Below are 27516 nucleotides of genomic sequence, written 5' to 3'. Positions count from 1 at the left end.
AATTAAATTTAATTTAATTTAAAAAATCATGCAAGTAGAAATGACTTTTTTCCCCTCCTATCAATAAAATGCTGCCCAGAATGACTGGCTTAATTTCTTTTTAATTGAACCCAAAAGAAGCTGCTAGTATGGAGCAAGTCTGGTGGAAAAGCAGCAGATCTCCCAGGAGAGAAGGGAACAGGGCAGGGCCAATCATCAGGTGACAGTGCAACGCCACTCATCACCATCACAAAAACTCATGAGCGTCAGATGCGCCACAGGGATTCCTGATCAGGCAACATCTGCTATTGTTATGACAAGCTCCATAGAAAAATGTAGACAGCAGGGTAGAAAGACATTGTTTATAAATAAAAGGTTCATCTGTGCAATATTCACATTAGAAAAATATACATTGCTTGCCACAGACTTTCTCTGGATAAAATCAGACAAATCTAGGATCTGACTCCTCTTCACTGTGAGGGCTCTGGCTCCATGGTGAGGAACGACTCCACAGCTTCTAGGGGAACTCCTTCTGGTGGGCCCATCCGCAGGGCACGCCCCTCTGCATCGGTCACTGTGACAAAGTCCTCCTCCCGAGACACTATTGTACCTGGAGGGGACAAGATAAACCCATCGGAAGTCTGAATAAAAATCTGCTTCTGTCCCTGAGACAGTAACTCATGGCTCCCATTGGAAATTTCAAAAGCCATGGCTTCACCAACAGCAAACACACTCTCCCGTTCTCTCTGGCCAGGGTGCACCTCCAGCCCACAGGGGAACCGCTTCAAGTCCCCCAAAAGGCTTCTGAGACACCCTTCAGTCAACAGTGATCCATGTGGGCCAGGTTGAGGCCCTGGCTTGGGCACAGTCCTGCAGGCACAGTTTACTGCCACGCTATCCATGGACAAAATTTTCTCAAGCAGAGGGGCCGCCACCTCCGTAGGCAGGACGCTGCTGGGGCTGGGCTGCTGGTTGTTCAAATGGAAGTCACAAACCTTGCCGAGGTGTCCTGCCTCTGCACGTCCAGGTCTCCCAGGCAGCAGGGACTCTGCTTCGCCAGCAGATGACAAGGTGCTACAGAAACCCAGGCTCCTCAGGCTGTCCCGGGTATCCTGGTCTGAAGAGTGTTTCAGAGCATTCTCTCCAGGAAACGCTGCCACCTGTGCCTGGGTCAGCCTCCTAGGCTCTCCTGACTGAGCATAAAGAGGCAGCCCACTGACATCCTGGGATGAGACAGCAGCACCTATAGACCCACTCCTGGCTTCTAAGTCAGCCAGTGCGTGAAGCTGCGGGCCCGCCTGGAACACGCTCCCATCGCCACCAGAAACCGCCGTCGTATGGCTTTCTTCAGAATGGGGAGAGACACTGCCATTTACTGGAGGGGCAAAACCTAAACATTTTGGGAAACAGGTGAACATGCGTGTACTGTGTCAGGCCCACTCACTGCACTCACCATCCAAAACCAGCAAGGCCAAGTCACCTGCCCTGCAGGGAAGTCAAAGCATCAATGCTCCTTGCTCCTTGGGATTGGTAGCAATTTTAAAAAATCCATCCCTGTTATCTATTCACAAAGACGGATTTTGTACTGAAAATGTGCTCTAGGAGCCATTCCACAGTGTGCTTTTTTTTTTTTTTTTTTTTTTTTGAGACGGAGTCTCGCTCTGTCGCCCAGGCTGGAGTGCAGCGGCCGGATCTCGGCTCACTACAAGCTCCGCCTCCCGGGTTTACGCCATTCTCCTGCCTCAGCCTCCCGAGTAGCTGGGACTACAGGCACCTGCCACCTCGCCCAGCTAGTTTTTTGTATTTTTTAGTAGAGACGGGGTTTCACCGTGTTAGCCAGGATGGTCTCGATCTCCTGACCTCGTGATCCGCCCGTCTCAGCCCCCCAAAGTGCTGGGATTACAGGCTTGAGCCACCGCGCCCGGCCTTTTTTTTTTTTTTTTTTTTTTTGAGATAGAGTCTCACTTTGTCCCCCAGGCTGGAATGCAGTGGCACGATTTCGGCTCACTGCAACCTCCACCTCCTGGGTTCAAGTGATTCTCCTGCCTCAGCCTCCTGAGTAGCTGGGATTACAGGTGTGCACCACCATGCCCAGCTAATTTTTGTATTTTTAGTAGAGACAGGGTTTCACCATGTAGGTCAGGCTGGTCTCAAACTCCTTACCTTGTGATCCACCCGATTTGGCCTCCCAAAGTGCTGGGATTACAGGCGTGAGCCACCACACCCAGCAACAGTGATTTTATGCCAACACTGAATGAATGATTGGTGGTTCTTCATCAGAGTGAGCTGGAGAATTGCCCAAAGAGGCCTTTCCAAATACATCCACACCCTCCCAACAACCCTACCCACAGACCTGGAATTCCCAGAGGTCCAGGCCCCTGTATTTCACAATAACCTCCCCAGGTGATTCCAACACATGCCCCAATTAAGAATCACCGTCAGGCTGGGCATGGTGGCTGCTCACGTCTGTAATCCTAACACTTTGGGACACTGAGGCGGGCAGATCATTTGAGGTCAGGAGTTCAAGACCAGCCTGGCCAACATGGGGTAACCCTGTTTCTACTAAAAATACAAAAATTAGCCGGATGTAGTGGTGGGCACCTGTAATCCCAGCTACTCAGGAGGCTGAGGCAGGAGAATTGCTTGAGCCTGGGAGGCAGAGGTTGCAGTGAGCAGAGATCGCACCATTGCACTCCAGCGTGGGTGACAGAGCAAGACTCTGTCTCAAAAAAAAAAAAAAAAAATGCTAGCGCAGTGGCTCACGCCTGTAATCCAAGCACTTTGGGAGGCCGAGGTGGGCAGATCACCTGCGGTCAGGAGTTTGAGACCAGCCTGACCAAAATGGTAAAACCCCATCTCTACAAAAATACAAAAAAAAATTAGCCAGGCATGATGGTGGGTGCCTGTAATCCCAGCTACTGGGAAGGCTGAGGCGGGAGAATTGCTTGAACCCAGGAGGCAAAGGTTGCAGTGAGCCAAGATTGTGCCACTGCACTTCAGCCTGGGAGACAAAGCGAGACTCTCGTCTCAGAAAAAAAAAAAATTTATATATATAAATGTATATATATAGAAAACATATATTTACATAAATATATATATAATTTTTTAAGTGCCTAGTTGGTAGGTTCTGGCTAAAGCCAGAATAATAACCAGACAGTGTCTTGTTTTCAAATGTTAAATCTCAGCTGGCATGTACAGCGAAGTCTCATGAAAGTCAAGGCATAGATAGATGTGTCCTTGGGACACATCTCAGCCTAACCACCTCTCAGGACCCTCCTGGTATAGCCCGCTTACCACCACTTGGTGGCTCTTTTTTTTTTTTCCTTTGAGACGGAGTCTCGCTCTGTCACCCAGGCTGGAGTGCAGTGGTGCAATCTCAGCTCACCACAACCTCCTGCCTCCCAGGTTCAAGCAATTCTCATGTCTCAGCCTCCGGAGTAGCTGGGATTACAGGCACATACCACCATGCCCAGCTAGTTTTTTTGTATTTTCAGTAGAGACAGGGTTTTGCTATGTTAGCCAGGCAGGTCTCGAACTCCTGACGTCAGGTTATCCGCCCGCTTCGGCCTCCCAAAGTGCTGGGATTATAGGCGTGAGCCACTGTACCCGGCCTGTGGCTCTCCATTTTAACAAGGCACTCTAGAAAACCCTGAAGACCTCAAGACTCGCAGGGAACGAATCTGTAATGATAGAACACTGGGAGGCTGGAATGAAACTTGAGAAACCAGAGGGTCCCCCTAAATCCAGCACAGGTCACCCAACCTGAAAAGTGGCAATCCTGGGCACATCTGTGCATGCCAGCAGGGCTGCCAGGCCATGGATACACCCCACAAACAGCGTTTTACCCTCACCAGCGGCCAAAGCATGCAAGGGCCTGGGCTTCTCCCAGCCTCTGCTGTTAGCAGCAAGAGATTCAGTGGTGTCATTGGGCAGGGCTTCTCTTCTGGGCCTTTTCACTGAGGCCAGTCCCTCCTCCGCAGCCTATGAAGAGAAGACCCAATCAGCTAGAAGAGGAAGAAACAGGCAAACCTGTACCTCCTCTTCCTGGTGTGAATGGAAGAAGCCAAACCCCAGTAATTCACCGTGCACAGAGTCAACTGGCACCCACTTCAGCCATGCCCACCTCATGTTCCCTCTTCTCGCTGCCGGCCCCCTCTGGCTGCTCCCCATCCATCTCCCGGCTGGGGCTCCCGGGTCCAAGGTTGTCTGGGTGTATTTCTTTCTTCCTCAGGAATTCTGTGATTCCTAATGACTCGGCAACCTGAAAAGAAACGGGCCAAGAGAATAAACTTCACCCAAACAGCACACACCCCTAGAAGTACATTCACATGCAAGAATTAAACGACTTCACAGAATTAAATCCTGTGAATTTGTACTGTGAGGTGCCATCTCAACAATGAGAAAGATGAAGATCAATATAATGTTAGATGGACTAGCTGATGATAAAAATGGATCATTATCAAAACTAGAAGGTTCTATGTGAGCACAATTTAGAGGAGGAGACCAATCTTTTTTTTTCTGAGACAGAGTCTTGCTCTGTCGCTCAGGCTGGAATGCAGTGGCATGATCTTGGCCCATCGCAACCTCCGCCTCCCGGATTCAAGTGATTCTCCTGCTTCAGCCTCCTGAGTAGCTGGGACTATAGGCACGCACCACCACGCCTGGCTAATTTTTGTATTTTTAGTAGAGACGGGGTTTCACCATGTTGGCCAGGCTGGTCTCGAACTCCTGGCCTCAAGTGATCCGCCTGCTTCAGCCTCCCAAAGTGTTGGGATTACAGGCATGAGCCACCGTGCTCAGTCGAGAACAGTCTTTACAAAAAATTTAAAACAGTCTCTTTAATGCTATCACAAGCTTAATAATGTTAGCTGATACCATGGTAACTTTCTTTCCCACTGTCCCTCCTTTACTGAATTCTCACTGGTCTCTTCAGAAAAACGATCCTGCCTATGCCACATCCAGATCTCCCTTCCCAGCTGGTAAAAAGTCATGGGTCTGGGGGCCTGAGCTGGTTCCCAGCCTCTCTGCCCACGGCCTGGGTGATCTTGGTGAGCCACTATCTCCTGAGTCTCCCTTGTCCATCTCCCTGACTTATCCAGACAAGAGATTACAGCTGCCTGGAAGGGCTTTTGTGAAGATGAGATCTGACTCCATATGCAATGCCTATGTGAAATACCAGATGTGAAGGTGTTGAGACAGCTGTTATCATTTATACATGGACGTTATAAAGAGAACCCCACAGAGCACGAGATGGGGGTGGGCACAGCAGGAAGGGCAGCAGAACAAGGCTAAAGGAGAAAACAAGCCATGTGGTTCTGCGCAGATGAACCTGGGTGGTGTCCCCTCACAAACTGAGCCACTGTCATGCTCCCAAGAGGCGATGGCACAGTATGAGCTGCTCAAAAAGCCAGATTCTGTAGGGCATGCACAGTATGTGTGTGTGGCCAGTTCTGCTTCATGGCAGGATGACACCCACACTTGCTCTCTGAGTTTAGCAAGCAGGTATCATGTTTAAAAAACACACAGGTGACTGCTGTGCAGGGCATCCACATGAGGCTTAGCAAAAACCTTTTACATTTTCATGATATATAATTTAAGAATATAAGGCAGGGCATGGTGGCTCATGCCTGTAATCCCAGCACTTTGGAAGGCTGAGGCGGGCAGATCACTTGAGGTCAGGAGTTCGAGACCAGCCTGGCCAATACGGTGAAACCCTATCTCTACTAAAAAATACAAAAATTAGCTGGGCGTGGTGGTGCACACCTGTAGTCCCAGATACTCGGGAGGCTGAGGTGGGAGAATCGCTTGAACTCGGGAGGCAGAGGTTGCATTGAGCCAAGATGGCACCATTGTATTCCAGCCTGGGCGACAGCGAGACTCTGTCTCAAAACAACAAAAAACACCCAAAAAAGTCCAATGTAGCTAAAGGCAATTTGATAATAACAATGACATTGAAATGAGAATTGTGTTGGAACAACCACAAACAAAAATGAATGGCCCCTGGCCGGACGCAGTGGCTCACGCCTGTAATCCCAGCACTTTGGGAGGCCGAAGCAGGTGGATCACGAGGTCAGGAGATTGAGACCATCCTGGCTAACGGTGAAACCCCGTCTCTACTAAAAATACAAAAAAAAAAAAAAAAAAAAAATTAGCCAGGCGTGGTGGCAGGTGCCTGTAGTCCCAGCTACTTGGGAGGCTAAGACAGGAGAATGACGTGAATCTGGGAGGCAGAGCTTACAGTGAGCCAAGATCACACCACTGCACTCCAGCCTGGGTGACAGAGCAAGACTCCATCTCAAAAAAAAAAATGGCCCCTATATAATCCATCCCCAAAAACCCACATAAGGAAGAAAACAGGGCTGGGTGTGGTGGTTCATGCCTGTAATCCCAGCACTCTGGGAGGCCAAGAAGGGAGGATCACTTGAGCCCTAAAGTTCAAGACCAGAGTGGACAACATAGCAAGACCCCATCTCTATGAAAAATTTAAAAATTAGCTGGGCATGGCGACACACGGCTGTAGTCCCAGCTACTCAGGAGGCTTATGTGGGAGGATTGATTAGGACCAGGAGGGAGGTTGAGGCTGCAGTGAGCTGTGATTGTGCCACTGCACTCCAGTCTGGGAGACAGAGGGAAACCCTGTCTCAAAACAAAAACAAAAAGAAGAAGAAAATGATACCTGAGGTTTTAACTCTGATCATCAGTGAGTGGGAAGATTATGGTGTTTTCCATTTTCTTTTAGCTTATCTTCATTTTTGAGTTTTCTGGAACAGCATTTATTGGTTTAAGAAAATAAAAATTGGGGGCTGGGTGCCGTGGCTCACACCTGTAATCCTAGCACTTTGGGAGGCCGAAGCAGGCAGACTGCCTGAGCTCAGGAGTTCGAGACCAGCCTGGGCAACACAGTGAAACCCTGTCTCTACTAAAATACAATAAATCAGCCAGACGTGGTGGTGTGCACCTCTAATCCCAGCTACTCAGGAGGCAGAGGCAGGAGAATTGCTTGAACCTGGAGGCAGAGGTTACAGTGAGCTGAGATCGCACTACTGCACTCTAGCCTGGGTGACAGAGCAAGACTCTATCTCCCAAAAAAAAACAAAAAGAAAAAAAAATTTACTTGATGGGGAAAAACTAAAATAAGGTACAACAGGAAAATGCTATTACTAAAAACATTCTCCTTCATACGTGAAGTTTTTTGTGGTTTTTGTTTTGTTTTGTTTTTTTTTTTTTGGAGACAGAGTCTCACTCTGTCAACCAGGCTAGAGTGCAATGGTGCAATCTCAGCTCCCTGCAACCTCCACCTCCTAGGTTCAAATGATTCTTGTGCCTCAGCTTCCCGAATAAATGGAATTAGAGGCATGTGCCACCATGCCCAGCTAATTTTTGTATTTTTAGTAGAGACTGAGTTTTGTCATGTTGGCCAGGCTGGTCTCGAACTCTGACCTCAAGTGATCCACCCGCCTCAGTCTCCCAAAGTGCTGGGACTACAAGCATAAGCCACTGCACCTGGCCCTTCTTTCTTTTGTCTAACTCTACAAGCAAAACTCTTTCTGCCATGGGAGATTGTTACCTTATCATTGTTTATTTCCAGGGTCTCCTGGGAACACAGACCAGAACTACTGAGGTAATCTTGGCACATTTTCTTAACCATTTTATGCAACTCTTCAAATTCCTTATATATAGCTGGGAAAAAAGGCTTTGCTAGATGATCTTTTTCAACCTTAGTGAAGATAAAGACCAAAAACAAGAGTTTAAACTCGAGGCACTGATATGGAAAATACAGAAGAAAATCTAAACAAAGTTTCAGTTCCTTACCCCCTCAGCAGCCACTCAGTGGTGTATGCTTTCTTCAGTCCCCAGTGAGCACCTACTGTGTGCCCTGTATGGCGTAGGGAAGCCAGGATGGGCATGGGAGGAGCAGGCCAAGAACAAATGAGCCTTGGGTTGGGGCCACGTAGGGCACGGGTGAGCTCCGGGACAGGGTGGCAAAGGAATGCAGAAAGGCCCTGAGCCCCGGCTGGGCTGTCAGCTCCGGAGGGAGTGCGGGGCACGGGCAGCCTGGGCTATAGCCTCAGAGTGGGCTCAGAGGGAGCAGAGCCTCGGGCAGAAGAGGCCAGCTGGGGCGAGTGGGCTCCAGGAGAGCCCAGGATGGCCGTTATTTGTGGCTGCCATTTCCATTCCTCCCGTACCAAGTTAAAAGTCAAGGGAGTGGACGGGCACCTGCCTGAGACACCCAACTACCCAGGCAGCAGCCCCCACACCAGGCACGGTGTGTGACCAACAGGCTCACTTCAGCTGTCCTGGAAAAGGAAAACGATTCCAAATGGCCAGGCTCTTTCCAAAATGACTATGAGCTGGGCACGGTGGCTCACACCTATAATCCCATCTCCTTGGGAGGCCAAGGCAGGAGGATTACCTGAGGCCAGGAGTTTGAGACCAGCCTGGGCAACAAAGCTAGACCCCATCTCTACAAAAAAACTTTTTTAATAAATTAAAAATTAGCCGGGTATGATGGTGTGTGCCCGTAGTCCCAGCTACTTGGAAGGCTGAGGTGGGAGGATTGCTTGAGCCCAGCAGTTTGAGGCTGCAGTGAGCTATGATGGCGCCACTGCACTCCAGCTGGGCGACAGAGCAAGACCCTGCCTCAAAAATAAAATTAAACAACTATGCAGGCTATTGAAAAATAAGTAATAAATAATATTATTTTTAAATAACTTCTAATCATCCCGCTATATTTAGAAACACTAAGAGTACTCACCTTCATCAGAAGAAACTCATACACTGTCACAACCTGAGCCAGTTGAGGTAGAGCCAATTCCACCAGATCCTCCGGGTCACACTGCTGGAGGAACTACCAAGGGAAAGCGTTTCATGCCTTTGAATGTCCCACAAGAATTTCCCAATAGCCAACAAGTTGGTGCAACATACAACATAAAAAACAGAAAGTTCTCCAAAAATTTCAGTCACCAAGTAACTCTAAACATTCTGCTTTATTAACTATTTCACTTTTTTGCTCCTTAATGAAGTACTATGATCCATTCTGGGTTCCCCACGACAAGCTCTGGGCACTGTCCTGGGCACAGGCCCTGGAATAAGGACACGGCGATAAGGAGATGTGTATCCTGCCCTCCAGGACTCACCCAGGCTGTGCTGCAGGTGAGGGGACAGCACAGCTGGAGGCGGTGCCTGGAAACAGACAGGTCAGAGGGGCTGAAAGGCAACCCAGGCCCAGGCTGAGAGGGGCCAAGGGGTTTGGATTCCCTTCTCCAAGCAGTTGTGGAGGGAGGTTTTAGGAAGGTGCCTCGGGTGGTGGTGCAGAGGATGGGGCAGGGCTGGAAGCCTGGCAGGCAGTCAAGTCTACCCCCAAAGTACAGGCAGGAAAAGATGAGGACTCAGGTAAGAACAGGGACATGGGTGGCAGTGGAGGGATATGAGGGGAGGGCACAGTCCTCCAGGCTTAGCGACCACAGGACATGGGGAGCAGTGAGTGAAGGAGAAAGTCAAGAATGGCTCTGGGTTCCCAGCTTGAGCCTGGGGTAGGTGAAGCAACCCCTGACAATGCAGGGGTGGACAGGAAGCCAGTCTGTGGGCTCTGCTCTGCTCAGACATGAAAGGCAGAGGGGTTCACAGGACAGCCAGGTGGAGATGTTTCAATGAAGAGATCTGAGGCACCAGAGAGAGGTCTGAACAGGAAGCGTGGAGGTCTGCAGAGGGAAGAAGGCCTGAGAAACCAGGAGGATGGTGAGATTCCCAGGGAAGCAATAAATTGAGGGGGAAGCTGAGGAAGTCCTAGAAATAGGAAGTCTTCTGAGGTCCAGGGAGGTCACAAGATCAGTGCTTAGGCGGCCAGATGCAGTGGCTCACACCTATAATCCCTGCAATTTGGGAGGCCAGGCCAGGAGGACTGCTTCAGGCTAGGAGTTCGAGACCAGCTTGGACAACATAATGAGACCCTGTCTCTAAAAAAAATAAAAAATTAGCTGGGTGTGGTGGTGTGCACCTGTGGGCCCAGCTACTCAGGAGGCTGATGCAGGAAGATCAATTGCGCCTGGGAGGTGGAGGCTGCAGTGAGCCATGATTGAGCCACTGCATTCCTGGGTGACAAAACAAGACCCTCTCTCAAAAAAAAAAAAAAAAAAAAAAGATTGGCATTTAAGGAGAGAGCGAGAGATTGAGTAGGAGCTACAAAGGGCTGGAAGTGCTTCAAAGAAGGGCCACAGATGCTTGCAAAACAAGCAGAAAAGTTACAGAAAAATATTTTCATTGTAAGACAAAAATGTTTAATTAAGACTTTCAAAAACTCTTCGAAAGAAGTGACCAGCTGACTTTCAACTCCACAGGAAGTGGGAGAAGGTGGGAATATGGGATATTACCTTGCCATGGCCTGACCTAAATTCTGTAGGAGGTTAGTAACAGGAGACAGGGAAACGCCGCAATTTTCTGCTTAACACTCAGGTTCAAACGACAGGTTTTTTTTTGTTTTTTTGGGGTTTTTTTTGAGATGAAGTCTCGTTCTTGTCCCCCAGGCTGGAGTGCAATGGCACGATCTCGGCTCATTGCAACCTCCGCCTCCTGGGTTCAAGCGATTCTCCTGCCTCAGCTTCCTGAGTGGCTGGGATTACAGGCACCCGCCACCACGCCCAGCTAATTTTTGTATTTTTAGTAGGTAAGGGGTTTCACCATGTTGTCCAGGCTGGTCTCGAACTCCTGACCTCGGGTGATCTGCCTGCCTCGGCCTCCCAAAGTGCTGGGATTACAGGCATGAGCCACCGCACCCAGCCCCAACTGCCAGTTTTGTCAGGTGGCTGGTTTCACTGTCCTCTTTCTCCCCCAAGAGCAGGGCCCTGTCTATCTGGTACACGCTGTCCCTCCATCCCTAGAACAGGGACTGATAATTGATGGACACCCAGTAAATGTATAAATTAATATCCATTTCTGGAGAAATTATCATCTGTAAGTTAAGAATGGTTCTGAAGGCCAGGCATGGTGGCTTACGACTGTAATCCCAGCACTTTGGGAGGCCGAGGCAGGCAGATCACAAGGTCAGGAGTTTGAGACCAGCCTGACCAACATAGTAAAACCCTATTTCTACTAAAAATACAAAAATTAGCCAGGTGTGGTTGGCAGGCGCCTGTAATCCAAGCTACCCAGGAGGCTAAGGAAGGAGAATCGCTTGAACCCGGGAGGTGGAGGTTGCAGTGAGCTGGGATCGCACCACTGCACTGCAGCCTGGGCGACAGTGTGAGACTCCATCTCAAAAAAGAAAAAAAAAAATGGTTCTGAAAACCATTTCCATTGTTTTCTAAACTGCTTCCATATAAACGCAGGTTATAATTATTCCAAAACTTACCAAGTCAAGCAGCTTTTGAGCTACACCAAAGACCATATAGTCACTTTAAACGGTAAGAGTATGAATTAGTTCAGATATTACTGTCCTTGGATTCATCACACACTTAATGCAATGACATTTCAGGTGAACGGTTTAGGTGATTCAGAAACTAATAGTGAATTGCCACATATCATGCTAAAGACATGGTTTTCAAGCCCAGGGTTGTAAGAGTGAGGTACCTCCTTGAGCCTGGCTTTGCTTGGTGACGCCCTCTGCTCCCCTGCCGTGGCAGGGCCACCAGGTAGCTGAGCGGCTCTTCTCTGCTGGAGGACAGCTGTGCGGGACTCTGCAGGGGTCTCTGAGCATGCACGTCTTCTAGGTCCTTGGTATCTCTCTGATCCCAAAAGAGCTCCATTTTCCGGTTCAGATGGCAATGTCTCTTCAATGTCTACAGACTGACCATTCTAGACAGTGTTGCACACCCAAAAATAAAATAAAACAAGCATGCTTTATATACCCCATAAAAACCTTTTAGTGGCTGGGCACAGTGGCTCATGCCTGAAATCCCAGCACTTTGGGAGCCTGAGGCGGATGGATTACTTGAGGTTAGGAGTTTGAGACTAACCTGGCCAGCATGGTGAAACCCCATCTCTACTAAAAATACAAAAAATTAGCCAGGCATGGTGGCGCGTGCCTGTAGTCCTGGCTACTTAGGAGGCTGAAGCAGGAGAATCACTTGAACCCAGGAGGCAGAGGTTGCAGTGAGCCAAGATCACACCCCTGCACTCCAGCCTGGGCGACAGAGTGAAACTCTGTCGAAAAAAAAAAACAAAAAAACCTGTTTGTTTAAATTTTGGATTTGGAGGTACATGTGCAGGTTTGTTACACGGGTATACTGTATCATGCTGAGGTCTAGGCTTCTAATGATCCAGTTGCCCAAGTAGTGAACACAGTACCAAATAGGTAGTTTTTCAACTCTTGCTGTACTCCCTCCTTTCCTGCCATGAAAGCCTTAAAGCAGAAAAATGTCAAGTCAAAAGCAATGAACTTGCTAAATTATTTCTTCTTCACATAATCAAGAAATATTAACTATAATCAATGCATCTTAAATATTCCCAATAAAATCCCTGTTGGACACAGGATCAATATTAGCTAGGCAGGCTGGGTGCACTGGCTCACCCCTGTAATCCCAGCACTTTGGGAGGCCAAGGCAGGAGGATCACTTGAGCCCACAAGTTGGAGGCCAGCCTGGGCAATATAGTGAGACTCCATCTCTACAAAAAAAAATTAAGTTAAAAAAAAATTGGCCAGGCACAGTGGCTCATGCCTGTAATCCCAGCACTTTGGGAGGCCAAGGCAAGAAGACTGCTTGAGCCCAGAAGTTTGAGACCAGCCTCTACAACATGGTAAAACCCTATCTCTACAAACATACAAAAACTAGCCAGGCCTGGTGGTGTGTTCTGCAATCCCAGCTACTTGGGAGGCTGAAGTGGGAGGACTCCTTGAGCCCAGGAGGTTGAGCCCTGGAGATTGAAGCAGCAGTGAACCATGGTTGCAACACTGTGACAGAGTAAGACCCTGTCTAAAAAAAAAAAAATTTTTTTTTAAATATTAGCTAGCCTCTAAGTCTGGGGTAGCAAACTGTAACCCTGGGATGTTGACCAAAATGAAACAAAAGACTTCCCTGGAGCTGGGCGCAGTGGCTCACACCTGTAATCCCAGCACTTTGGGGGGCCAAGACGAGTGGATCACCTGAGGTCAAGAGTTCAAGACCAGCCTGGACAATATGGTGAAACCCCATCTCCACTAAAAAATACAAAAAAATAGCTGGGTGTGGCGGCAAAAGCCTGTAATTCCAGCTACTTGGGAGGCTAAGGCAGGAGAATCACTTGAACCTGGGAGGCAGAGGTTGCAGTGAGCCGAGATCACACCACTGCACTCCAGTTTGGGCGACAAGAGGGAAACTCTGTCTCAAAAAAAAAAAGACTTCTCCGATGTGACTGTCATCTTAAAAAACCTAACCTGAATTTTGTTCTTAATTCATTACTTATCCATGACTTTTAAAACTTTTAAATTATTTTACTGGATAGATTTAAAATACCATAAAATTCATCCTTTGAAAGTATATAATTCAGTGGATATAATACATTCGTGAAATTGTGCAACCATCACCACTATCTAATTCCAGGACAGTTTCATCAGCTCAGAAAGAGACCGTACCCATGAGCAGTCACTCCTCCTTCCTCCCTCCCGACAGGCCCTGGCAGACACCAGTCTACTTTCTGTCTCCATGCATCTGCATGGCTTTTGAAGAGAACCCTAGATCTGACCTTGTCCTCAGGTCCTATTTCCTCATTCCCTGACAATTCTCTCCTCTGAAAATAGGAATAATAACGTAGAAAAATAAAATAAAGGCCAGGCACGCCGGTGGCTCATGCCTTTTATCCCAGCACTTTGGGAGGCCAAGGCGGGTAGATCACCTGAGGTCAGGAGTTTGAGACCAGCCTGGACAACATGGTGAAACCCTGTCTCTATTAAAATTACAAAAATTGGCCAGGTGTGGTGGTACATGCCTGAAGGTTGAGGCAGAAGAATCACTTGAACCCAGGAGGCGGAGGTTGCAGTGAGCTGAAATCACACCACTGCACTCTAGCCAGGACAACAGAATGAGACTCTATCTCAAAAAAAAAAAAAAAAGAGCCAGGAGCAGTGGCTCACGCCTGTAATGCCAGCACTTCGGGGGACTGAGGCAGGTGGATTGCCTGAGGTCAGGAGTTCGAGACTAGCCTGGCCAACATAGTGAAACCCCGTTTCTACTAAAAATACAAAAAATCAGCTTGGCATGGTGGCAGGTGCCTGTAATCTCAGCTACTAGGGAGGCTGAGGCAGGAGAATCCCTTGAACCCGGGAGGCAGAGATTGCAGTGAGCCGAGATCGTGCCATTGCACTCCAGCCTGGGCAACAAGAGCAAAACTCCGTCTCAAAAAATAAATAAATAAAAAATAATAAAAAGAGAGAATTATAATAGAATACTAAATACTACAAACTACTGTACAACATGAATAACCTAAATGAAATGGACAAATTCCTACATACACAAAACCTGCCAAAACTAAATCACAAAGAAGTAGAAAATCTGAGGCCGGGCGCAGTGGCTCACACCTGTAATCCTAGCACTTTGGGAGACCGAGGTGAGCAGATCACTTGAGGTCAGGAGTTCGAAACCAGCTTGGCCGTCATGGTGAAACCCCATCTCTACTAAAAATACACACAAAAAAATTAGCTGGGCATGGTGGTGCATGCCTGTAATCCCTGCTACTCAGGAGGCTGAGGCAGGAGAATCACTTGAATCGCTTGGAGGTTGCAGTGAGCCAGATCACGCCACTGCACTCCAGCCTGGGTGACAGAGTGAGACTCCACCTCAAAAAAAAAAAAAAAGAAAAGAAAAAGAAAAAGAAAATAGACATAAAAGTAGTGAGGAGATTGAATCAAAAATCTCCCAACAAAGAAAATTCCTGGACCTGACAGCTTCACTGGCAAATTCTATCAAACATTTAAAGAATGAACACCAATCCTTTATTTAAACATTTCCAAAAATTAAAGAGGAGAGAACACTCCCTCACTCATTCTGTGAGGCCAGCATTTCTCTGAAACCAAAGCCAGACGAAGCCACAAGAAAGGAAACTACAGGCCAATATCCCTCATGAGCACTGATGCAGAAAAACAAATACTAGCAAACCAAAATCAGCAGCTTATTAGCAGGATTGTATGCTGTGACTAAGTGGGATTTACCCCTAGAAAGCAAAGATGGTTCAATATATGAAAGCTGATCAGTGTAATATACCATATTAACAGAATGAAGGAAAAAAATACGATCATCTCAGTTGATGCAGAAAAACCACGGACAAAATTCAACACCCTTTCATGATAAAAACATTCAACAAACCAAGAATAGAAGAAACTACCTCAACATAATAAAAGCCATATATGAAAAACCCACATCACGCTCAATGGTGAAAAACTGAAAACTTTTCTTCTAAAAGCAGGAACAAGGCAAGGATGCCTGCATTCATTACTTCTGTTCAACACAGGGCTGGAAGTTCTAGCCAGCACACTTAGGCAAGAAAAAGAAATAAAACGGTAGCTCATGCCTGTAATCCCAGCACTTTGGGAGGCCAAGGCAGGTGGATCACCTGAGGTAAGGAGTTCAAGACCAGCCTGACCAACATGGTGAAACCCGCGTCTCTACTAAAAATACAAAAAATTAGCTGGGCATGGTGGCGGGCACCTATAATCCCAGCTACTCGGGAGGCTGAGGCAGGAGAATCGCGTGAACCTAGGAGGTGGAGGTTGCAGTAAGCTGATACTGCGCCATTGCACTCCAGCCTGGGTGACAGAGCAAAACTTCATCTCAAAAAAAAAAAAAAAAAAGGAAAGAAAGAAGTACAATTATCTCTATCTGCAGGTATGATCTTATATGTAGAAATGCCTAAAGATTACACACACACACACACACAAAATTAGAATTAATAAATGAAGCTGGGTGCGGTGGCTCATGCCTATAATCCCAGCATTTTGTGAGGCTGAGGTGGGTAGATCAGTTGAGGCCAGAAATTGGACACTAGCCTGGCCAATATGGCGAAACCCTGTCTCCACTAAAAGTACAAAAATTAACCAGGTATGGTAGCACATGCCTATAATTCCAGCTACTAGAAAGGCTGAGTCAGGAGAATTGCTTGCAACCAGGGGGCGGAGGTTGCAGTGAGCCGAGGTCACACCACTGCACTCCAGCCTGGGCAACAGAGCCAAACTGAAAAAAAAAATAAAAGTAAATACACAAAATCAGCTGCATTTCTAAACACAATGAACAATTTGAAAAGAAAATAAAATAATTCCACTTAAAATCTAGTAATTCCACCTCTGGATATATACCCAAAGAAACTGGGCTGGGCGTGGTGGCTCACGCCTGTAATCCTAGCACTTTGGGCAGCTAAGGCGGGTGGATCACAAGGTCAAGATGTCGAGACCATCCTGGCTAACATGGTGAAACCCTGTCTCTACTAAAAATACAAAAACTTAGCTGGGCGTGGTGGCGGGCGCCTGTAGTCCCAGCTACTCGGGAGGCTGAGGCAGGAGAACAGCTTGAACCCGGGAGGCAGAGGTTGCAGTTAACTGAGATCACGCCACTGCACTCCAGCCTGGTGACAGAGCAATTCTCCGTCTCAAAAAAAAAAAAAATAAATAAATAAATAAAAATAGAAAGCAGGGTCTCAAGATGTAATTGAACATCTGTGTTCATAGCAGCATCATTCACAAAAGCCAGAAGGTGAAAGCAACCCAAGTGTCCACTGACAGATGAGTAAGCAACATGTGGTATATACACGCAGTGAGGTATTACTCAGTCTTACAGAGGAAGGACATTCTGACATTGGCTATAACATGAACCTTAGAGATCGTGCTAAGTGAAATAAGTCAGCCACAGAAAGACAAACATCCTGTGACTCCACTTCCATAAGGAAATTAGAGTAGTCAAAATCATAGAAGACAGAAAGTAGAATAGTGGCTGCCGGGGTGGGGGGAAAGGGGAATGGAGAGTTGGTGTTTTCCAGGGACAGAGTTTTAGTTTTTTGTTTCTTTTTCACTTGCCCAGCGTGAAGCTCGGAGTTTTAGTTTCAGAAGATGAAAAGAGCTCTGGAGACGTGTGGGGGTGATGGCTGCACAACACTGTGAATGTATTTAATACCCTTGAACCATACACTTAAAATATGGTTAAGATGATAAATGTCATGCTATGTGTATTTTACTACTATATGTGTGTGTGTGTGTGTGTGTGTGTGTGTGTGTATATATATATATATATTTTTTGAGACGGAGTTTTGCTCTTGTTGCCCAGGCTAGAGTGCAATGGTGCCATCTCAGCTCACTGCAACCTCCACCTCCCAAGTTCAAGCGATTCTCCTGCCTCAGCCTCTCAAGTAGTTGGGACTACAGGCATGTGCTACCACACCTGGCTAATTTTGTTATTTTTAACAGAGATGGGGTTTCACCATGTTGGCCAGGCTGGTCTCAAACTTGTCACCTCAAGTGATCTGTCCGCCTCGGCCTCCCAAAGTGCTGGGATTACAGGCGTGAGCCACTGCACCCGGCCCAATAAAATTTTTTTTTTTTTTTTTTTTTTTGAGACGGAGTCTTGCTCTGTCGCCCGGGCTGGACTGCAGTGGCCGGATCTCAGCTCACTGCAAGCTCCGCCTCCCGGGTTCACGCCATTCTCCTGCCTCAGCCTCCGGAGTAGCTGGGACTACAGGCACCCGCCACCTCGCCCGGCTAGTTTTTTGTATTTTTAGTAGAGACGGGGTTTCACCGTGTTAGCCAGGATGGTCTCGATCTCCTGACCTCGTGATCCGCCCGTCTCAGCCTCCCAAAGTGCTGGGATTACAGGCTTGAGCCACCGCGCCCGGCCATAAAATATTTTAGAAAAAAATTTTTTGATGTTATAATGCAAACTCATAGCGACTCACACATGCTTTATCAAGAGTTTCAGAAGGCGTAGAAGGGGGAGAGGACACGCTGAGCAGCCAGGGGCTGTTGACACTCCAGAAGCACCCCCGGGGACTTCTTTTCTCAACAACACCCTCTGTAATGGCAGCGTCAGCCACGAGTGCACTGCCATTGGTTTTACTGACCAAACCTAAAGAGCTGACGGATGCGTTCCCATCAGATGTGCTCATGAAATCATGTCGACACACAGAAGACACACATCTCCTGGCCTGTTGGGCAGCAGTGCAGACAACGTGGGGGTCTCAGATCCTCCACTAGAATGATTCTGGTCCCGCCTGAGCCTTCGTCTGAGTCCCCATCAGACACCGTAAAGGTCAGTGTATGGATGATGAGCAGGCAGGGGCAGGAACTGGGACTGATTTGGTTTGAACCTGTGTCCCCACCAAATCTCATGTTGAAGTGTAATCCCCAATGTTAGAGGTGGGGCCTGGCGGGAGGTGGCTGCTGGATCATGGGGGCAGAACCTTCATGGCTGGTTCAGCAACATCCCCTTGGCACTGCTCTCATGATAGTGAGTTCTCATGATATCTGGTTGTTTAAAAGTGTGTGCTGGCCGGGCGTGGTGGCTCACACCTGTAATCCCAGCACTTTGGGAGGCCGAGGCAGGCGGATCACCTGGGGTCAGGAGTTCAAGACCAGCCTGGCCAACATGGTGAAACCTCATCTCTACCAAAAATACAAAAATTAGCCAGGCGTGGTGGCGGGTGCCTGTAATCCCAGCTACTTGGGAGGCTGACGCAGGAGAAGCACTTGAACTGGGGAGGCAGAGGTTGCAGTGAGCCAAGATCAGGCCACTGTGCTCCAGCCTGGATTAGAGCCAGCACCTGTCTCAAAAAAATAAATGAGTGTGTGACACCTCCCCCTGCTCCTTGTTCCTGCTGTGGCCACATGAGGCGCCTGCTCCCACTCTGCCTTCACCCTGAATCTGTTTCCCGAGGCCTCCCCAGAAACCGAGCAGATGCCAGCACCATGCTTCCTGTACAGTCTGGAACCGTGAGCCAACTAAACCTCTTTGGTTTATAAAATACTCGGTCTCAGGTATTTCTTTATAGCAGTCTGAGAATGGCTAAATAAAAAGACACATACCCAGACAGAAATATTACCTGCAGGCCACCGTGTGCTGACTCTGTCACCAAGCAGGAGCGGGCCCCTCCCTCACATGGAGCCGCTGGCATGGACAGCCCCAGGGAGGGCAGGCCAAGTGTCCTTTCCTCCGTGCACCCCTGGAGGGTGCTTCCCTTGGCTTTCTCAGACAGCACCATCTCAGAGTCCACCTGGCCATGGCCTGGATTCAGTTTAAAATGTCGGGCCAGTCCCCCCTTTCCTATATATGACTTTTCACAAGTCTGACACTTAAAGCTTTTGGGCCTCAGGGAGCAGCTCGATAAGTCAAAGAGCGTGTGCCTCTCCCTCTGATCTTCATCTTCTTCCACACAGAGTTCTGAATAATCATCAGAATCTGACAGATGACTATCCGCCAAATCCTCTGTTTTTATGAACTTATAATCTTTAGCTTTATACTTGGGAGGTCGAGATACCCGTCCAGAACGTGTCTTTACTTTTAACGATTTTTTCAGTTTCTCAGTATGTTTTGTATGCAAGTTGGAAACAAATGGATGTGCTGAACTGGATGAAAGAGATGTTACTGCCAGCGGGTTGGAGGCAGACAAAGGAGTCAACATTGAGCCCTGTTCATTTGGAGTCTTGGGGGCTGGGACTTTCTTTGCAGGGACCACCTGGAGGGCTGGCAGTGGTCTCTGTACAAACACCTGAGCAGGAGGTTGGCGCAAGTCACTTAGGAAGCACGACTGTGGCTCGGTTCTCACAAGCGGCTGTACCCTGAGCAGCTGAGGGCTGGCGATGTGGAGTCCCACGAGGCAGGAACTCCCCTGGGGTGGCTGGCTCTGTCTTGCAGTTTGGGGCTGGATTGTGGCTGGTAAGGGCATCGGCCTTTCCTGACCTTTCACTTCTCCAGACGTTACCTTGACACAAATGGCTTCTAGTTGCTTATGTACAGAAAGACAAGAAAAAGAAGCACTGTGCTTACCAACATGTCTGCAATTTCACGCTCATCATAAACTCATCATTGACATTTTTTCTGAATTATATCTTACATATAAAAATTGATGTAATGTGTTTGTACTAAGGTGGTGTTTTCCAGACCTTTCTGACCAGAGACCACAGTGGTATAAGTTGGGCTTGGTGGCTCACACCTGTAATCCCAGCACTTTGGGAGGCCGAGGCAGGCTGATTACTTGAGGTCAGGAGTTCGAGACCAACCTGGCCAACGTGGTGAAACTCCATCTCTACTAAAAATACAAAAATTAGCTGGGCGTGTTGATGCACGCCTGTAATCCCAGCTACTCGGGGGGCTGAGGCATGAGAATCGCTTGAACCTGGGAGAAGGAGGTTACAGTGAGCTGAGATTGCACCACTGCACTCCAGCCTGGGCAACAGAGTGAGCCTCCATCTCAAAAAACAAAAACAGAAATCACTATGATACATTTTACATTTTGGCCCAGTACACGTGTATATAAATATCTACATACATAAATAAAAAGTTGATGGAACTAGTTACCATTCCTATATAAATGCCCGCTGATTGTATCTATTCTACATCACTTTTTTTTTTCTTTTCCGAGATTAGGGTCTCACTCTGTCACCCAGGCTAGAGTGCAGTGGTACGATCTCAGCTCACTGCAACTTCTGCCTCCTGATTTGAGCAATTCTCCCATCTTAGCATCCTGAGTAGCTGCCACCACACTCGGCTAATTTTTGAATTTTTTGGTAGAGACGGGTTTCACCACGTTGGCCGGCTGGTCTCAAACTCCTGACGTCAAGTGATTGATCCACCTGCCTTGGCCTCCCAAAGTGCTGGGATTACGGGATTACAGGCGTGAGCCACCACGCCTAGCCCTATTCTACATCACTTTTTAAAAAATACTAGTCATAATCCACTAAGTTGATTTCATGACCAATTAAGAGATAATAAGAGCCTTCTTAACAGTTTTACCCATGTGGGTTTTTTTTTTCTTTTGAGATCAACTCTCGCTCTGTCACCCAGGCTAGAGTGGAATGGCACAATCTCGGCTCACTGCAACCTCCACCTCCCGAGTTCAAGCGATTTTCCTGCCTCAGTCTCCCAAGTATCTGGGATTACACGCACATGCCACCACACCCCGGCTAATTTTTGTATTTTTAGTAGAGACAGGGTTTCATCATTCAGGCTGGTCTCGAACTCCTGACCTCTGGCGATCCACCTACCACAGCCTCCCAAAGTGCTGGGATTACAGGCGTGAGCCACCACACCCGGCCAGTTTTTGTTTTTTGTTTTTTGTCTTTTTTTGAGATGGAGTCTTGTTCTGTCGCCCAGGCTGGAGTGCCACTGCAACCTCCACCTCCCAGGTTCAAACGCTTCTCCTGCCTCAGCCTACTGAATAGCTGGGACCACAGGTGTGTGCCACCATGCCAGGTATTTTTTTTTTTTTTTAAAGATGGAGTCTTGCTGTTGTCCAGATTGGAGTGTAGTGGCACTATCTTGGCTCAGTGCAACCTCCAGATCCCAGGTTCAAGCGATTCTCCTGCCTCAGCCTCCTGAGTAGCTGGGATTACAGGCACCCACCACTATGCCCAGCTAATTTTTTTATTTTTAGTAAAGATGGGGTTTCACCATGTTGGTCAGGGTGGTCTCGAACTCCTGACCTCATGATCCGCCCACCTCGGCCTCCCAAAGTGCTGGAATTACAGGTGTGAGCCACCGTGCCTGGCGTTACCCATGTGTTTTTGAAGTTTTTAGTACTCTATTTTTTTATTTTTATTTTTTTGAGACGGAGTCTCGCTCTGTCGCCCAGGCTGGAGTGCAGTGGCGCAATCTCGGCTCACTGCAAGCTCCGCCTCCCGAGTTCACGCCATTCTCCTACCTCAGCCTCCCGAGTAGCTGGGACTACAGGCGCCCACCACTGCGCCCGGCTAATTTTTTTCTATTTTTTAGTAGAGACGGGGTTTCACCATGGTCTCGATCTCCTGACCTTGTGATCCACCCGCCTCGGCCTCCCAAAGTGCTGGGATTACAGGCGTGAGCCACCGCGCCCGGCCTAGTACTCTAAAAGCAGATGTAATTCATAATGTGGGCCCATGTTTTTAAAAAAGTTTTTAATGAAATTCTGGAAGCCACAAAAAAGCCCTAAGGAACAATGTTACCCAGCTTCCTATTGCCCAACCTGCATGCCCGTTTCTTCACCCTGTTCTGAATGTGCTGTTTAGCATTCTTTGTTTGTTTGTTTGTTTTTGAGATGGAGTCTCGCTGTGTCGCCCAGGCTGGAGTGCAGTGGCGCCATCTCGGCTCACTGCAAGCTCCGCCTCCCGGATTCACACCATCCTCCTGCCTCAGCTTCCCGAGTAGCTGGGACTACAAGCACCCGCCACCATGCCCGGCTAATTTTTTGTATTTTTAGTAGAGACGGGGTTTCACCATGTTAGCCAGGATAGTCTCGATCTCCTGACCTCATGATTCACCCGCCTCGGCCTCCCATGTTTAGCATTCTTATGCTTTTAAAAAATGTATATGGCATATGCAGATATTTCTAAAAATATATAGTTCAGCTCTGAAATGTTTTCAACTTTATATAAATGGTATCATCTCCTGCAACTTCAAAGGACTTTTCTAGGTTTCTTCATTTTGCTTTGTGAATGCTATCCACATTAACATGGGTAGGTCTCAGGGGTTCATTTTCTCTGCAGTATGAGTACACCAGTCTCCTGTTGATGGACAGGTGGTTTCTAGCCTTCTGTTCCTAAGGTCTGCTCTGAATCCTCACGATGTATGTGGGTACATGCGTGAGTTTCTCTGGGGGCATGCACCTAGGCGTAGGGCTGAGTATCTTCAATAACTTTTTACAAATATATCTAACAAAATTTCAAATACATGTGCTTTTTAATCCAGTAATCCCATTTCCTGGATTCTATAAAAAAATCAGGTGGCCACAAAGATGTTCTGTTCTACAAAGTTCAAAGCAGCACTCTCTATAATAGCAAAACACCTACCAAAGGGGAGAACTACCTTCAATAACATCCCACAAATATGTATTGAGCACTGACCGCGTGCCAGAAACACTGTTTCAGGTGTCAGGAAAACAGCTATCATACAGCTTAGGGGAGAAGGACGGGAAAGCAAAAGAAAGAAGCCTCCCGCCCTCACAGAGCAGAAATAATGAGCATTTTCCTCCGGGGAGACAAAGAGGCAAACCTCATCATCCAGAGCACGATTTTCCAATCAACATTTCATAACATAATCTTTTGACATGGGTGGCTGGAGGATGCCCAGCAGCATCTCTGCCTCTACCCACTAGATGCCAGCAGTGATCCCGAGTCCTGACAATGAAGACATTGCCAAGTGCCCCCTGTGGGGCAAAACTGCCCTCAGTTAAGAGTCACTTATTTGGGATCACCAAGTGGCCCTCTTTGGACTGAACCTTCTGGTGTGACCCTCAAACAGTGGAGCATCACCAAAAATGTCACACAGGACGGAATAAAAATCCTCACTGAGATCAACCTGGAGTGTGTCTCTCATCTGTCTCTTGTTATTCTAGTACAAATAGCAGAGATCAGCCAACACTTTGTATGAAGAATTGTACAGAGCTGGCACCATAGCCCTGGGAGTCCCCAACTCCTGGGCTACTTGTGAATCAAATGACAACGAGATTGACTGTGCATATCCTTCAAGAACCCCATCTCTTTCATGTTACTGCCAGTCACACCTGTAATCCCAGTGCTTTGAGATGCTGAGGTGGGAGGATTGCTTGAGGCCAGGAGTTCAAGGCCAGCCTGGACAACATAGTGAGACCCTGTCTCTACAAAACATTTCTAAATTAGCCAGGCATAATGGTGCATGCCCGTAGCCCCAGCTACTTGGGATGCTGAGGTGGGAGGATCATTTGAGCCTGGGAGTTCCAGGCTGTAGTGAGCCAAGATCAGTCCAGCCTGGGTGAGAAAGAAAGACCCTGTCTCAACAAAACCCCAAAACAAAAACAGAATACATACACATACATACACTAAACCCTACTGTTTTAGGATAACCACAGTGGCAAAACCACACTCATAATGTATTTATCCTCTGTCCTGACTGGCTTACCCTGTGGGTATTATGCTTGATATTTTGTTATGTTTAGTTAATTCAGCTGACGTTGACTAAGTATTTCTGGGTAGAATACATACACACTAGCCAAGTCGTAGCCTCACCCTTGAGATGGTGGGCGGTTTCCCCTGCCATGCCTCAGTCCCCGCAGACCTGCTGAATCGGATCTCCTGAGGTGGGGCCCCAAGATCTGCCCTTTCAAAAGCTCCACTGACTATTCTGAAGGCAGACAAGGTTCCCTAAGGAATGCAGACAGGTGAGGCAGACAGGAAAAATGTCATCGTGGTACAACAGGTGCAATAAAGAGGCAGAAACGACCCAGAGGTGGTGGCTGCCCAGAAGTAGTGATCTCTGAGGGGCATTTTGAAGGCTGGGAATTTGTGCCAGGTGAAAAAGGGCATACGTCCATGTGTAAATGCACGGATGCATGTAAAGGGGCACAGCATGTTGGATGGCACTGGAAATTTCCGTGGGGTGGAAAGAGGGAGGGTCGGGAGAGACAGGGGCCTCGATGTGACCCAAGTGTGTCCACTGGTCTGTGCTCCTGATCCACACCATCCCCCACAGCAAACACTGGGCCTTCTGCTGCGTTGTTGAAATGTACCCCACCACCCACCGCAGAACCTGCCTCTCCTCTGCTGCATTTTCAACCCAGACTCACCCTTTCAAACCTAGTTCAGATACCATCTCTTCAACAAAGCTGCTTCTGATCTCCTCAGCCAGGAACACTCTCCCTTTCTCTAAATACTTTTAGTTCTTTTCACTATCTTTCGCTTTCTGGCCTTGATTAGAAGTTATCTGGGTTTTGTTTTTTTTTTTTTGAGAAGGAGTCTCACTCTGTTGCCCAGGCTGGAGTGCAGTGGCGCAATTTCGGCTCACTGCAACCTCCACCCCCTGGATTCAAGTGATTCTCCTGCCTCAGCCTCCCGAGCTGGGATTACAGGCGCCCACCACCACGCCCAGTTAATTGTTGTATTTTTAGTAGAGACAGGGTTTCACCATATTGGCCAGGCTGGTCTTGAACTCCTGACCTGTGATCCGCCAGTCTCAGCCTCCCAAAGTGCTGGGATTACAGGCGTGAGTCACTGTGCCCGGCTATGGGTCTTGTTTTATCTCCTGTTAGTTCATAAACTGAGGGGCAAAGTATATATCCAGTTTGCCTTTGTGGCCTCCATGACACAGTTGGGGCTGAAAGAATATTAGCAGAATGTGCTGCAAAGGTACATTATTGCAGGTAGAATTTATGTCGTCTCCATTAGATTAGCTACAAAATACAATCCCATCATGCTACCTAACCTTGATTAAGTTTGCTTTTACTTTATGAAAAATATGTCATTTTTGGATTTGAAAGCCAAAAAGCTGTGGCCATATTCAGCAGGGTATGGTGAGGAGTACAGGGGCTCGGGAGAGCAGCCACACCTGAGGGACCTTGGGCAAAGCCACCCAACCTCCCTGAGCTTGTTTCCCACCTGCAAAATGTCGGTACAAAAACTCTGCTGAAAACGAAGCAGCCCAGCACAGTGCCACTTGCAGAGCAGAGGCTTTGCAGATGGCTGCCCCCGGAAGGCGTCTTGCAGCCTTCTGACCCAGACTGAAGTCCAAAAAGGTTGAGTTACCCAAGGTCACACCTCTACATAGCGATAGTGTGGCATCTGGGCAGAATCACACTCGTCTTCCTAAACCTTTGCAAGGCAACTCTCCAGTCTTGATGATTAACTGGACACAACCCCAAGCAGCTAACACTAGTCAAAAAAACTCATGAGCGAAGGTTCCTGATTCTATTCTCTAACCCGTTTCTTCTAGTGGAAAAAGCTCTCTTCTTTTGGCAGTTTTGGGGTGAGACCCCAGTGCTGAAATGGGATGGAATTTTACAGACGCCGTGTAGGCCCTCTGGCTTCAGGCGCTATGCTACCCCCTCCGGAGTTGGGCGACCGTGTTCCAGTTATCACTCTCCTAGCAACCAAAAGGTGTGTGGCCCAGGAAATAAACCCAATGGGAAAGGATGTTTTGTAGTATAGAGTGCTTTCACATATTCCAAACATTAAGTGTGTATCAGGCACTGTGCTGGGTACCGCGGTTACAAATCAGTCACTATCACCCAGGATGGTAAGTCCTGTGGCAAACTAGTGTATTGTGCTTAACTTTGTTCCAAGCCTGGGCCTCGGCACCTTACACCTGAAAAGCTAAGTTGGTTCCTTTTAATTCATTCGTGTTTCAGCTCCAGTGGCTGGCCTAAGGGACCACACACTCTAAAGCAGCCCCCATCAATCCCAGAACCTGCCTTATGTTCGTTCAAGTGTGTTCAAGGCTTCACCTCCTGCACATAGTGGGGAGTGCTGGGAACACGGTCTCTAAATGCTCCACAAAGGCTTAACCAGCGGTCAAAGGCCTGTAAGAAGAGCTAGGCAGCACGCGAAAGCCCCCAGCAGGGCTGTGAAGGCAGAGAAGGCACGAGGGTGTTCCAGGCACAGGGCCCAGCGTGAGCCACCGCTCCTAGAGTGAGGTTCCTGGGGTGAAAATGCCAGGGTGGTGACAAGTGGGGCCGAACGCCGTCCCTAAGAAGCTCAGCCTGGGAACGCCCTGAGTCTTAACCCGGGCCGATACTGGCCTTCCCGGACGAGCAGCTAGCCCCGCCGCGGGGCCTCGGCACCCTTCGGGCCTCAGTTTCCCCACGTCCCTCCGACGCCTCACCTGGGGGGGGAGCAGGCGCGGCGGGCGAGGGGGCTCGGCGCCCTGGCCCCGCTGCAGGGCGGCCTGCTGGGCCGCGTCCCGCAGCCGCCGCGCCGCGTCCTGCAGCACGAAGGGGGGCGGTGGCGGCGGCGGCTGCGCCTTCGTCACCTGCTCCAGGACCCGCCGCAGCTGCTCGGGGCCCAGCGGAGCCACACGTGCTACACTGGCGCTCTGGCCTGGAGGAGCCGGGCCGCCGCCGCCGCCACCATCCTCGCTGCCGCCCCCAGCCTCCGGCTCCGCATCCGCCATGGCGGCCGAGGCGGGGATTCGAACCCGGGTCGCTGAGCGACGGCGTCTCCAATGTGCGTCACCGGGGAGAGGGGCGGACTACGAGTGCCTCGCAGGCCAAGACACCTCGGAAGGCGACCGTGTCTGACCGGGAAGGTCGCGAATTGCCCGCCCTAGCCGACAACGCCGCGGCTCCTAGGGCTAATCAGCAGAGCGGACCCCCGTTATTTTCCTTATTGCCTGCCACGGATGTGTTTAACACTCACCTTCTCCGAGAGCTGTCCCGGATCTCCAGTCTTCGGGGTTCTAGAGCCCCTGGTCCAAAAGTTACCACACTATCCAAGTGTTCTGACGTCATCGTGCATCCGAATCAGCTGAGGATCCTGTCTGGAGATGCAGAGTCCTGTGCCCACTCCCAAACGTTTGGATTTATAGATCTGAGAGGGGACCACAGTTTGAATTGTTAACGAGAGTGTTTCCCAACCCCCAAATTTTTGCCTCGTCACCCTAGCTTCTCTCTACCCACCCACCCAGATTGGGTGCACCTTGAAGGGAGAGATGA

At 48.6% G+C, this 27516-nt stretch overlaps 1 protein-coding gene across 3 annotated transcripts; it reads right to left on the bottom strand.

The window, feature by feature from the left end:
* Nucleotides 1–85: 85 nt before the first annotated feature.
* ZNF839 (zinc finger protein 839) lies at nt 86–27494 on the bottom strand. 3 transcript variants are annotated; one of them, XM_073011333.1, is made up of 9 exons: nt 26688–27017; nt 18967–19869; nt 11545–11769; nt 8735–8827; nt 7547–7696; nt 4103–4240; nt 3831–3960; nt 975–1369; nt 479–589 (listed from the first exon to the last, which is right to left on the bottom strand). In XM_073011333.1, exons 1-9 carry the CDS (start codon nt 26973–26975, stop codon nt 581–583), a joined length of 2331 nt encoding a protein of 776 aa, XP_072867434.1. In that variant the 5' UTR covers nt 26976–27017; the 3' UTR covers nt 479–580. The 3 variants fall into 3 exon arrangements, with proteins under 3 accessions (XP_072867433.1, XP_007986089.3, XP_072867434.1); XM_073011332.1 differs by lacking the exon at nt 26688–27017 and adding an exon at nt 27221–27494 and having other exon boundaries at nt 86–1369; XM_007987898.3 differs by having other exon boundaries at nt 86–1369.
* Between the last annotated feature and the right edge of the window lie 22 nt (nt 27495–27516).

The sequence above is a fragment of the Chlorocebus sabaeus genome, chromosome 24 (genome assembly GCF_047675955.1).
Source record: "Chlorocebus sabaeus isolate Y175 chromosome 24, mChlSab1.0.hap1, whole genome shotgun sequence".
NCBI lineage: Eukaryota > Metazoa > Chordata > Mammalia > Primates > Cercopithecidae > Chlorocebus > Chlorocebus sabaeus.
This window is presented reverse-complemented; position numbering and strand designations above follow the sequence as displayed.